The 11952-nt window shown below is 55.1% G+C and overlaps 1 protein-coding gene across 1 annotated transcript in view; it reads left to right on the forward strand.

Annotated features, from left to right (window-relative positions):
* The window catches only part of ESPL1 (extra spindle pole bodies like 1, separase), a 40832-nt gene extending 30401 nt beyond the window's left edge, over window positions 1–10431 (forward strand). The window contains exons 27-35 of the mRNA XM_077788585.1: window positions 124–230; window positions 1669–1791; window positions 2427–2588; window positions 3606–3767; window positions 4564–4668; window positions 4892–5004; window positions 6318–6401; window positions 8420–8584; window positions 10230–10431. Coding sequence (XP_077644711.1) covers window positions 124–230; window positions 1669–1791; window positions 2427–2588; window positions 3606–3767; window positions 4564–4668; window positions 4892–5004; window positions 6318–6401; window positions 8420–8584; window positions 10230–10431 — 1223 coding nt within the window. The remainder of the gene's footprint in view (window positions 1–123; window positions 231–1668; window positions 1792–2426; window positions 2589–3605; window positions 3768–4563; window positions 4669–4891; window positions 5005–6317; window positions 6402–8419; window positions 8585–10229) is intronic.
* Window positions 10432–11952: the final 1521 nt, after the last annotated feature.

An 11952-nucleotide genomic window follows, 5' to 3' on the forward strand; every position in this document is an offset into this window, starting at 1 on the left:
GGTTTTGGGGATTTTTTAGATTTTGGGGATTCCGTGGGGTGACAATAGTTGGAATTTGGGTTTTGGGGATTCCACGGGGTGGAATTTTGGGGCAGTTTCCCCGAATTTGGGGTGTCCCCGCAGGCGTGACCGTGTGCCAGCTGTGCCTGGCCGGGGACGCGCTGCTGCTGACGCGGCTGGAGCGCGGCGCAGAGCCGCTGAGCGTGCGCGTCGACACCCGCCGCGGCCAGGTCAGCTTCCTCCCCATCCTCCTCCTCATCCTCATCCTCACCGTCATCATCCTCACCATCATCATCATCCTCACCATCCTCCTCATCCTCACCGTCATCATCCTCCTCACCGTCCTCCTCATCCTCACCGTCATCATCCTCCCCATCCTCCTCATCCTCACCATCCTCATCATCCTCATCCTCCTCACCATCCTCCTCATCCTCCTCATCCTCACCGTCATCATCCTCACCATCCTCCTCATCCTCCTCACCATCCTCCTCCTCCTCACCATCATCCTCACCATCCTCCTCATCCTCCTCACCATCCTCCTCCTCCTCACCATCATACTCACCGTCCTCCTCATCCTCACCATCCTCCTCATCCTCACCATCCTCCTCATCCTCACCATCCTCCTCATCCTCCTCACCATCCTCATCCTCACTGTCCTCATCCTCACCGTCATCATCCTCACCATCCTCCTCATCCTCATCCTCCTCACCATCCTCCTCACCCTCACCATCATCATCCTCCTCACCGTCATCATCCTCCTCACCATCCTCCTCATCCTCACCGTCATCATCCTCCTCACCATCCTCCTCATCCTCACCGTCATCATCCTCACTGTCATCCTCCTCGTCCTCATCTTCCTCACCGTCATCCTCCTCCTCACCATCATCCTCCTCGTCCTCATCTTCATCCTCCTCATCATCCTCCTCGTCCTCACCATCCTCCTCGTCCTCACCATCATCCTCCTTGTCCTCATCTTCCTCATCCTCCTCATCTTCACCCTCATCCACGTCGTCATTCTCATCTTCATCCTCGTTTTCATCCTTTTCCTCATCTTCTTCCTCCTTATCCCAGGGCTGGGATCCCAAACCCCTCCTCATCCCAAAATTTGGATCCCAAACCCCTCCTCATCCCAAAATTTGGATCCCAAACCCCTCCTCATCCCAAAATTTGGATCCCAAACCCCTTCCCCATCCCAGAATTTGGATCCCAAACCCCTCCTCATCCCAGGATTTGGATCCCAAACTCCTCCTCATCCCAAAATTTGGATCCCAAACCCCTCCTCATCCCAAAATTTGGATCCCAAACCCCTCCTCATCCCAGAATTTGGATCCCAAACCCCTCCTCATCCCAGAATTTGGATCCCAAACCCCTTCCCCATCCCAGAATTTGGATCCCAAACCCCTCCTCATCCCAGGATTTGGATCCCAAACTCCTCCTCATCCCAAAATTTGGATCCCAAACCCCTCCTCATCCCAAAATTTGGATCCCAAACCCCTCCTCATCCCAGAATTTGGATCCCAAACCCCTCCTCATCCCAGAATTTGGATCCCAAACCCCTTCCCCATCCCAGAATTTGGATCCCAAACCCCTTCCCCATCCCAGAATTTGGACCCCAAACCCCTCTGTATCCCAAAATTTGGATCCCAAATCCCACCTCTCCAATTCCAGGCCCCCCTGAGCGAGATCCTGCAGGAATTGGAGCGGATCCAGCGGGAGCAGCGCGAGGCCAACGCCTGCACCGAGCGCCAGGAGTGGTGGGAGCGCCGCTCCCGCCTGGACCTGCGCATGCAGGTGGGACCCAAAATCCGGGAAAATCCCCAAAATCCGGGAAAATCCCTCGGGAATGCCGCTCCTGCCTGGACCTGCGCATGCAGGTGGGACCCAAAATCCGGGAAAATCCCCAAAATCCAGGAAAATCCCTCGGGAATGGGGGGTTTGGCCTGCCCCAAAACCCCCTGGGATTCCTGGGGGATTTCGCCTGGGATTTTCCCTTGAATTCCTGTGGGATTTTCCCTTGAATTCCTGTGGGATTTCCCGTGGCATTCCCTGGGATTCCCTTTGGGATTTTTGCTGGGATTCCTTTTGGGATTTTTTTCTGGGATTCCCCCTGTGATTCCTTTAGGAATTCCCATGGGATTTCCCTGGCATTCCCTGGGATTCCTTTGGGATTTTTCCTGGGATTCCTTTAGGGATTCCTGTGGGATTTCTCATGACATTCCCTGGGATTTTTGTTGGGATTTCTTTGGGGATTTTTGCTGGTATTCCCTTTGGGATTTTTACTGGGATTCCCTCTGTGATTCCTCTAGGGATTCCTTTTGGGATTTCCCTGACATTCCTGGAATTTTTGGGGTGGGGGTCCTGTTCCCATTTCCCTTTTCCCGGAATTTTTGGGGTGGGGATCCCATTCCCATTTTTCCCTTTTCCAGAGCCTGATCCAGAGGCTGGACCAGGAGGTTTTGGGGTGCTGGCGGGGGCTGCTGCTGCCCCGGGACCCCCGGAATTCCGTCCTGGACGAGCAGGAATTGGCTCAGCTGCTCCAGGAGCTCCGGGAATGCGGCTGGGAGAGACCCGAGCCCGCCCTGCTCCGGGTACGGGCCTTGGGAATTTGGGGTTTGGGAATTTGGGATTTGGGGTTTAGGGGCTTGGGATTTAGGGGTTTGGGATTTAGGGGTTTGGGATTTAGGGGTTTGGGGTTTGGGAGTTTGGGAATTTGGGGGTTGAGGTTAGGGGTTTGGGAATTAGGGATTTGGGGTTTGGGAGTTTGGGAATTTGGGGGTTTGAGGTTTGGGATTTGGGGCTTGGTGTTTGGGATTCGGGGGTTTGGGAATTTGGGATTTGGGGTTTGGGGTTTGGTAGTTTGGAATTTGGGGTTTGGGAATTTGGGAATTGGGGTTTGGGAGTTAGGGTTTGGTGTTTGGGATTTTGGAGCTGGGTTTTCGGGTGTTAACCCCACATTTTGGGTTACTGATTCCATTTTTTGGGATTCCAATCCCGGATTTTTTTGGGAATTCCCATGGAATGTCCCTGTGTTGGCAGGCGCTGCTGGCGGGGCTGTGTCCGGCTGCTGGCCACGGCGCTGTGTCCAGTGGGGCTGTAATCCCATTTTTTGGGGTTCTGATCCCATTTTTTGGAGTTCAGATCCCATTTTTTGGAGTTCTGATCCCATTTTTTGGGATTCCCATCCCGGATTTTTTGGGAATTCCCACGGAATGTGGCTGTGTTGGCAGGCGCTGCTGGCGGGGCTGTGTCCGGCCGCTGTCCGGCCGCTGGCCGCGGCGCTGTGTCCAGTGGGGCTGTAATCCCATTTTTTTGAGTTCAGATCCCATTTTTTGGAGTTCAGATCCCATTTTTTGGAGTTCAGATCCCATTTTTTGGGGTTCCAATCCCGGATTTTTTTGGGAATTCCCACGGAATGTGGCTGTGTTGGCAGGCGCTGCTGGCAGGGCTGTGTCCGGCCGCTGTCCGGCCGCTGGCCGCGGCGCTGTGTCCGGTGGGGCTGTAATCCCATTTTTTGGGGTTCTGATCCCATTTTTTGGAGTTCAGATCCCAGATTTTTTTTGGGAATTCCCATCCGGGATTTTTTGGGACTGTCCCTGTGTTGGCAGGCGCTGCTGGCGGGGCTGTGTCCGGCCGCTGTCCGGCCGCTGGCCGCGGCGCTGTGTCCGGCGCGGCCGCTGCGGGCGCAGCTGCTGCTGGACGAGGCCCTGGAGCGGCGCCGGGAGCAGCCCGAGGGCGGCGCGGGGTCCCTGCTGCTGCTGCTGGACAGGGTGAGCCAGCCTTCCTCCCCTCCCTCCTCCTCCTCCTCCTCTTCTCCCTGCTCCCACTTCCCTTGTCCTCCTCCTCTTCCTCCCCCTCTTCCCTTTCCTCCCTTCCTCCTGCTCTCACTCCCCTTTTCCTTATGCTTCCATCTTCTTCCTCCCCCTCTTCTTCCTCCTTTTCCTCTTCCCTTTCCTCCTCTTCCCTTTCCTCCTCTTCCTCCTCTTCCTCCTCTTCCTCTTCCCTTTCCTCCTCTTCCTCCTCTTCCTCCTCTTCCTCCTGCTCCCATTTCTCTTTTCCTTGTTCTTCCTTCTTCTTCCTCCTCCTCTTCCTTCCCCTTTTCCTCCATCCTCCTCTTCTCCCTACTCCCACTTCCTTTTCCCTTCTTCCTCTTCCTTCTTCCTCCTCCTCTTCCTCTTTTTCCCCTTTCTTTTCCTCCCTTTCCTCATCCTCTTCCTGCTCCTCTTCTTCCTTTTCTTTTCCTTTTCCTCCTCATCCTTTTGCTCTCACCTTCCTCTTCCTCCTCTACTCCCACTTCCCTTATTCCTCCTTCCTTTTCCTTCTTCCTCCTCCTCTTCCTCTTCCCTTTCCTCCTCTTTCTTTTCCTTCTTCCTCCTTCTCTTCCTCCTCCTCCTCCTCCCCCAACTCCCAATTCCCTTTCCCTTATTTCTCCTTCCTCTTCCTCGTCCTTTTCCTTCTTCCTCCTCCTCTTCCTTTTCCTTTTCCTTTTCCTTTTCCTTCCCATTCTCATCCATTTCCTCTCCCCTTCCTCCTCCTCCTCCTCCTCTGGCCCCGTTCTGTCTCCAGCACCTGCAGCGGCTGCCCTGGGAGAGCTCCGGGACGCTCCGGAACCTTCCGGTGACGCGGCTGCCGGGGCTGCGCTTCCTGCTCAGATACGGCCTGGGAGAGCAGGTAACACACCTGGGCACACCTGGGACACACCTGGGACAGGTACACACACCTGGGGTTGGGCACACGGCCCTGCCAGGGCTGCGCTTCCTGCTCAGATACGGCCTGGGAGAGCAGGTAACACACCTGGGCACACCTGGGACACACCTGGGGCACACCTGGGACACACCTGGGCACACCTGTGTCACACCTGTGCCACACCTGTGCCACACGTGTGTCCCCGCAGGGCGCGGGGGCGGTGCTGGCCCGGGGCGTGGACCCCCGCCGCGCGTTCTACGTGCTGAACCCCCAGCGCGACCTGGGCGGCACCGAGGAGCGGTTCCGGGCCTGGTTCCAGAGGTGGGACCCCAAAACTGACCCGAACCCCCAAAATCCACCCAAAAACCAACATGGGAACCCCGAAAAATAACCCAAAATCCCAAAAATTAACCCAAAACCCAAAAAAATCAACCCAAAAACCTGGGCGGCACCGAGGAGCGGTTCCGGGCCTGGTTCCAGAGGTGGGACCCCAAAACTGACCCGAACCCCCAAAATCCACCCAAAAACCAACATGGGAACCCCGAAAAATAACCCAAAATCCCAAAAATTAACCCAAAACCCAAAAAAATCAACCCAAAAACCTGGGCGGCACCGAGGAGCGGTTCCGGGCCTGGTTCCAGAGGTGGGACCCCAAAACTGACCCGAACCCCCAAAATCCACCCAAAAACCAACCTGGGAACCCCGAAAAATAACCCAAAATCCCAAAAATTAACCTAAACTCCAAAAAAATCAACCCAAAAACCTGGGCGGCACCGAGGAGCGGTTCCGGGCCTGGTTCCAGAGGTGGGACCCCAAAACTGACCCAAACCCCCAAAATCCACCCAAAAACCAACATGGGAACCCCGAAAAATAACCCAAAATCCCAAAAATTAACCCAAAACCCAAAAAAATCAACCCAAAAACCTGGGCGGCACCGAGGAGCGGTTCCGGGCCTGCTTCCAGAGGTGGGACCCCAAAACTGACCCGAACCCCCAAAATCCACCCAAAAACCAACATGGGAATGCCAAAAAATAACCCAAAATCCCAAAAATTAACCCAAAACCCAAAAAAATCAACCCAAAAACCTGGGCGGCACCGAGGAGCGGTTCCGGGCCTGGTTCCAGAGGTGGGACCCCAAAACTGACCCGAACCCCCAAAATCCACCCAAAAACCAACCTGGGAACCCCAAAACTTAACCTAAAACCCTGAAAATCAACCCAAAAACCAACCTGGGAACCCTGAAAACCAAAAATTAACCCGGGATCCCAAAACCGACCTAAAACCCCAAAAACCAAACTGAGAGCCCAAAAATCCATGTAGGAACCCAAAAATTAACCCAAAACACCAAAAACCAACCTGGGAATGCAAAAATCAAACTGGGAACCCCAAAATTAACCCCAAATCCCAAAAACTAACCTAAAACCCAAAAACAATCCACCCAAAAACCAACCTGGGAATCCAAAATACCCCAGGGGGGACCCAAAAACGACCTGGATTTTCCCTGTTTTTTCCTGGGTTTTTCCATTTTTCCCCCCGGATTTTCCCCCGTTTCCCTTCTCCCATCCCCATTTTCCCCATTTTCCCGTTTTTCCCTGATTTTTCCCCGTTTTTTCCCGATTTTCCCGGATTTCCAGCCAGCCTGGCTGGCGCGGGGTGTCGGGGGCGGCGCCGAGCCCGCAGCAGCTGCAGGAGGCGCTGGGCGAGCGCGACCTCTACATGTGAGACCCCCAAATTTTGGGGTGGATTTGGGGGATTTGGGGTCGGATTTTGGGGGGATTTGGGGTCGGATTTTGGGACTGATTTGGGGTCGGATTTTGGGGGATTTGGGGCTGATTTGGGGTCAGATTTTGGGGGGATTTTGGGGTTGGATTTTGGGGGCATTTGGGACTGATTTGGGGTCGGATTTTGGGACTGATTTGGGGTCGGATTTTGGGGGGGATTTGGGACTGATTTGGGGTCAGATTTTGGGGGATTTGGGTCTGATTTGGGGTCAGATTTTGGGGGCATTTGGGACTGATTTGGGGTCGGATTTTGGGGGATTTGGAGTTGGATTTGGATCTGATTTGGGGTCAGATTTTGGGGGGATTTGGGGCTGATTTGGGGTCAGATTTTGGGGGGATTTGGGGCTGATTTGGGGTTGGATTTTGGGGGGATTTGGGGTTGGATTTTGGGGGGATTTTAGGTTTGGATTTTGGGGCTGATTTGAGGCTGAATTTTGGGGGATTTGGGCTGGATTTTGGGGGATTTGGGGCTGATTTGGGGTTGGATTTGGGTCTGATTTGGAGTTGGATTTTGGGGGGATTTGGGGCTGGATTTTGGGGGGATTTCCAGTTGGATTTTGGGGAGATTTGGGGCTGACTTGGGTCAGGGTTCAGAGCTGATTTGGGGTCAGTTTTGGGGCTGATTTGGGGTCGGATTTTGGAGGCATTTGGGGCTGATTTGGGGTCAGGATTTGGGGTTGGATTTTGGGGGGATTTGGGCTGGATTTTGGAGGGATTTGGGGTTGGATTTGGGTCTGATTTGGGGCTGGATTTTGGGGGCATTTGGGGCTGATTTGGGGTTGGATTTTGGGAGATTTTGGGGTTGGGTTTGGATCTGATTTGGGGTCGGATTTTGGGGGGATTTGGATCTGATTTGGGGTTGGATTTTGGGGGGATTTTAGGTTTGGATTTTGGAGCTGATTTGAGGCTGAATTTTGGGGGATTTGGGCTGGACTTTGGGGGCATTTGGGGCTGATTTGGGGTTGGATTTGGGTCTGATTTGGAGTTGGATTTTGGGGGGATTTGGGGCTGGATTTTGGGGGGATTTCCAGTTGGATTTTGGGGAGATTTGGGGGGGATTTGGGGGAGATTTGGGGCTGACTTGGGTCAGGGTTCAGAGCTGATTTGGGGTCAGTTTTGGGGCTGATTTGGGGTCGGATTTTGGAGGCATTTGGGGCTGATTTGGGTTCAGGATTTGGGGTTGGATTTTGGGGGGATTTGGGCTGGATTTTGGAGGGATTTGAGGTTGGATTTGGGTCTGATTTGGGGCTGGATTTTGGGGGCATTTGGGGCTGATTTGGGGTTGGATTTTGAGGCTGATTTGGGGTTGGATTTGGGTCTGATTTGGAGTTGGATTTTGGGGGGATTTGGGGCTGGATTTTGGGGGATTTCCGGTTGGATTTGGGGGGAATTTTGGGGAGATTTGGGGCTGACTTGGGTCAGGGTTCAGAGCTGATTTGGGGTCAGTTTTGGGGCTGGTTTTGGGGTCAGATTTGGGAGGGTTTTTTAGGATTTTTTTTGAGGATACCTGGCTGGTTTTGGGTCAGTTTTGGGTGCTGTGTTTAGGGTCAGTTTTAGGGTCAGTTTTGGGGCAATTTTTGGGTTTTCTCCCCCAGCTACGCCGGGCACGGCGCGGGGGCGCGGCTGCTGGACGGGCACAGCCTGGCACGGCCGGGTTTGGGGTCAGATTTGGGGCTGATTTTGGGGTCAGATTTCTCAGCTTTGTTCTGAGGACTCCTGGCTGGTTTTGGGGTCAGATTTGGGGCAATTTTTGGGTTTTTCTCCCCCAGCTACACCGGGCACGGCGCGGGGGCGCGGCTGCTGGATGGGCACAGCCTGGCACGGCCGGGTTTGGGGTCAGATTTGGGGCTGATTTTGGGGCTGATTTTGGGGTCAGATTTCCGAGGTTTGTTCTGAGGACTCCTGGCTGGTTTTGGGGTCAGATTTGGGGTAAATTTTGGGGTTCTCTCCCCCAGCTACGCCGGGCACGGCGCGGGGGCGCGGCTGCTGGACGGGCACAGCCTGGCACGCCGGCCGTGCCGGGCCGTGGCGCTGCTCTTCGGCTGCTCCAGCGCCGCGTTGGCACCGCGGGGGCTCCTGGAGCCCTCGGGCACCGTGCTCAGCTTCGTCCTGGCCGGGTGGTGAGTGCGGCTGTGGGGTGTGGGGTTAGGGATTTGGGGTTTGGGATTTGGGGTTTGGGATGTGGGGTGTGGGATGTGGGGTTTGGGGTTGGGGATTTGGGATTTGGGGTTTGGGATTTGGGGGTTTGGGGTTTGGGGTTTGGGGTTTGGGGTTTGGGGATTTGGGGTTTGGGATTTGGGGTTGGGGATTTGGGGTTTGGGATGTGGGGTGTGGGGTTTGGGGTTTGGGGGTTGGGGTTTGGGGGTTTGGGGTTTGGGGGTTTGGGGTTTGGGGTGTCTCTGTATTTGGGGTCTCTCTTTGGGATCTCTATTTGGGGTCTCTATTTGGGGTCCCTATTTGGGGCCTCTCTCTCTCTATTTGGGGTCTGTATTTGGGATTTCTCTCTCTCTTTGGGGTCTCTCTCTTTGGGGTCTCTCTGTATTTGGGGTCTCTCTGTATTTGGGGTCTCTCTTTGGGGTCTCTCTGGTTTTGGGGGGTCTCTAACCCGTTTTTTGGTCCCCAGCCCGCTGGCGCTGGGGTCTCTCTTTGGGGTCTCTCTCTGTATTTGGGGTCTCTCTTTGGGGTCTCTCTTTGGGGTCTCTCTTTGGGGTCTCTCTCTCTCTTTGGGGTCTCTCTCTCTCTTTGGGGTCTCTCTTTGGGGTCTCTCTGTTTTTGGGGGTCTCTAACCCCTTTGCTCCCCAGCCCGCTGGCGCTGGGGTCTCTCTTTGGGGTCTCTCTTTGGGGTCTCTCTTTGGGGTCTCTCTGTTTTGGGGTCTCTCTTTGGGGTCTCTCTTTTTTGGGGGTCTCCCTGTTTTGGGGTCTCTAACCCCTTTGCTCCCCAGCCCGCTGGCGCTGGGGTCTCTCTTTGGGGTCTCTCTTTTTTGGGGTCTCTCTCTTTGGGGTCTCTCTTTGGGGTCTCTCTTTGGGGTCTCTCTTTGGGGGTCTCTCTGTTTTGGGGTCTCTCTTTGGGGTCTCTCTTTTTTGGGGGTCTCTCTCTTTGTGGTCTCTCTTTGGGGTCTCTCTCTCTCTTTGGGGTCTCTCTTTGGGGGTCTCTCTGTTTTTGGGGGTCTCTAACCCCTTTGCTCCCCAGCCCGCTGGCGCTGGGGTCTCTTTTTGGGGTCTCTCTGTTTTTGGGGTCTCTAACCCCTTTGCTCCCCAGCCCGCTGGCGCTGGGCACGCTCTCTGTATTTGGGGTCTCTCTCTGTATTTGGGGTCTCTTTTTGGGGTCTCTCTGTTTTTGGGGTCTCTAACCCCTTTGCTCCCCAGCCCGCTGGCGCTGGGGTCTCTCTTTTTTGGGGGTCTCTCTGTTTTTGGGGGTCTCTAACCCCTTTGCTCCCCAGCCCGCTGGCGCTGGGGTCTCTCTTTTTTGGGGGTCTCTCTGTTTTTGGGGTCTCTAACCCCTTTGCTCCCCAGCCCGCTGGCGCTGGGCACGCTCTCTGTATTTGGGGTCTCTCTCTGTATTTGGGGTCTCTTTTTGGGGTCTCTCTGTTTTTGGGGTCTCTAACCCCTTTGCTCCCCAGCCCGCTGGCGCTGGGGTCTCTCTTTTTTGGGGTCTCTCTGTTTTTGGGGTCTCTAACCCCTTTGCTCCCCAGCCCGCTGGCGCTGGGGTCTCTCTTTTTTGGGGGTCTCTCTGTTTTTGGGGTCTCTAACCCCTTTGCTCCCCAGCCCGCTGGCGCTGGGCACGCTCTGGGACGTCACGGACCGGGACCTGGACCGGCTGGCGCGGGCGCTGCTGCGGGGGTGGCTGGGGGGCGGCCCCGGGACCCCCCTGCTGGCCCAGCTGGCCCAGGCCCGGGGCGCCCCCAGACTCAAATCCCTGATCGGGGCCGCGCCCGTGGCCTACGGGCTCCCGGTGCGCCTCCGCTGAGGGGTCCGGGGGTTTTGGGGTGTCCCCATTGTCAGGAGCGAGGGTTTGGGGTCCCTTTGGCATCTTTGGGGTCCCTTTGGTGCTTTGGCATCCTTGGGGTCCCTTTGGTGTTTTTAGGGTCCCTTTGGGGCTTTTGGGGTCCCTTTGACATCTTTGGGGTCCCCTTGGTGCTTTTGGGGTCCCTTTGACATCTTTGGGGTCCCCTTGGTGCTTTTGGGGTCCCTTTGGCATCTTTGGGGTCCCTTTGGTGCTTTTGGGGTCCCTTTGGGGCTTTTGGGGTCCCCCCATTGTCAGGAGCGAGGGTTTGGGGTCCCTTTGATGCTTTTGGGGTCCCTTTGGCATCTTTGGGGTCCCTTTGGGGCTTTTGGGGTCCCTTTGGCATCTTTGGGGTCCCTTTGGTGTTTTTAGGGTCCCTTTGGGGCTTTTGGGGTTCCTTTGGCATCTTTGGGGTCCCTTTGGTGCTTTTGGGGTCCCTTTGATGCTTTTGGGGTCCCTTTGGCATCTTTGGGGTCCCCTTGGTGCTTTTGGGGTCCCTTTTGTGCTTTTGGGGTCCCTTTGGTGTTTTGGGGGTCCTTTTGTCATCTTTGGGGTCCCTTTGGCATCTTTGGGGTCCCCCCATTGTCAGGAGCGAGGGTTTGGGGTCCCTTTTGGCATTTTTGGGGTCCCTTTGGGGTCCTTTTGTCATCTTTGGGGTCCCCCATTGTCTGGAGTGAAGTTTTGGGGTCCCTTTGGGGTCCCTTTGGTGCTTTTGGGGTCCCTTTGGCATTTTGGGGTCCCTTTGCTGGTTTTGGGGTCCTTTTGGTAATTTTGGGGTCCCCCCCATTGGTTGGAGGGAGGATTTGGGTTCCCTTGGGGTCCCTTTGGCACTTTTGGGGTCCCTTTGGTGTTTTTGGGGTCCCTTTGGCACTTTTAGGGTCCCTTTGATGCTTTTGGAGTCCCTTCAGCATTTTTGGGGTCTCCCCATTACCTGATGTGAATTTTGGGGGGTCCCCGGTTGTTTTTGGGGTTCCCCCACCCCCTGGGGATTTTTGGGGTGTCTGAAGGGAAACGGGGGGGGGGGGGTTGGGAGGGAGGAGTTGGATCAGTTTGGATTTTTTTGAAATTTTAACAAAATTTTGTACCAAAATTTGCTTTTATTCGCCCGTTTCGCAACAATAAAGCTGCTGCACCCCCAAATTCCTGCTGCACCCCCAAATTTCTGCTGAACCCCCCCAAAAAAAATCCCCATGAATCCCCCAAATTTCTCTTGGACCCTGAAATCTCCTGAAGGCCCAAAAAATTCCCCCTGAACCCCTCAAATTTCTCCTGGATGCCCCCAAATTTTTCCTGGACCCCCCCCAAATCTCTCATGAGCTCCCCAAATTTCTCCTGGACCCCCAAATTTATTCTGGAGCCCCAAATTTCTCCTGGATGCCCCCAAAAAATCCCTATGAACCCCCCAAATCTCTCCTGAACTCCCCCAAAAAATCCCCCTGGAGCCCCAAATTTCTCCTGGTACCCCAAATCCCTCCTGGATCCCCC

Source organism: Lonchura striata, chromosome 27 (assembly GCF_046129695.1).
Source record: "Lonchura striata isolate bLonStr1 chromosome 27, bLonStr1.mat, whole genome shotgun sequence".
Classification (NCBI taxonomy): Eukaryota; Metazoa; Chordata; class Aves; order Passeriformes; family Estrildidae; genus Lonchura; species Lonchura striata.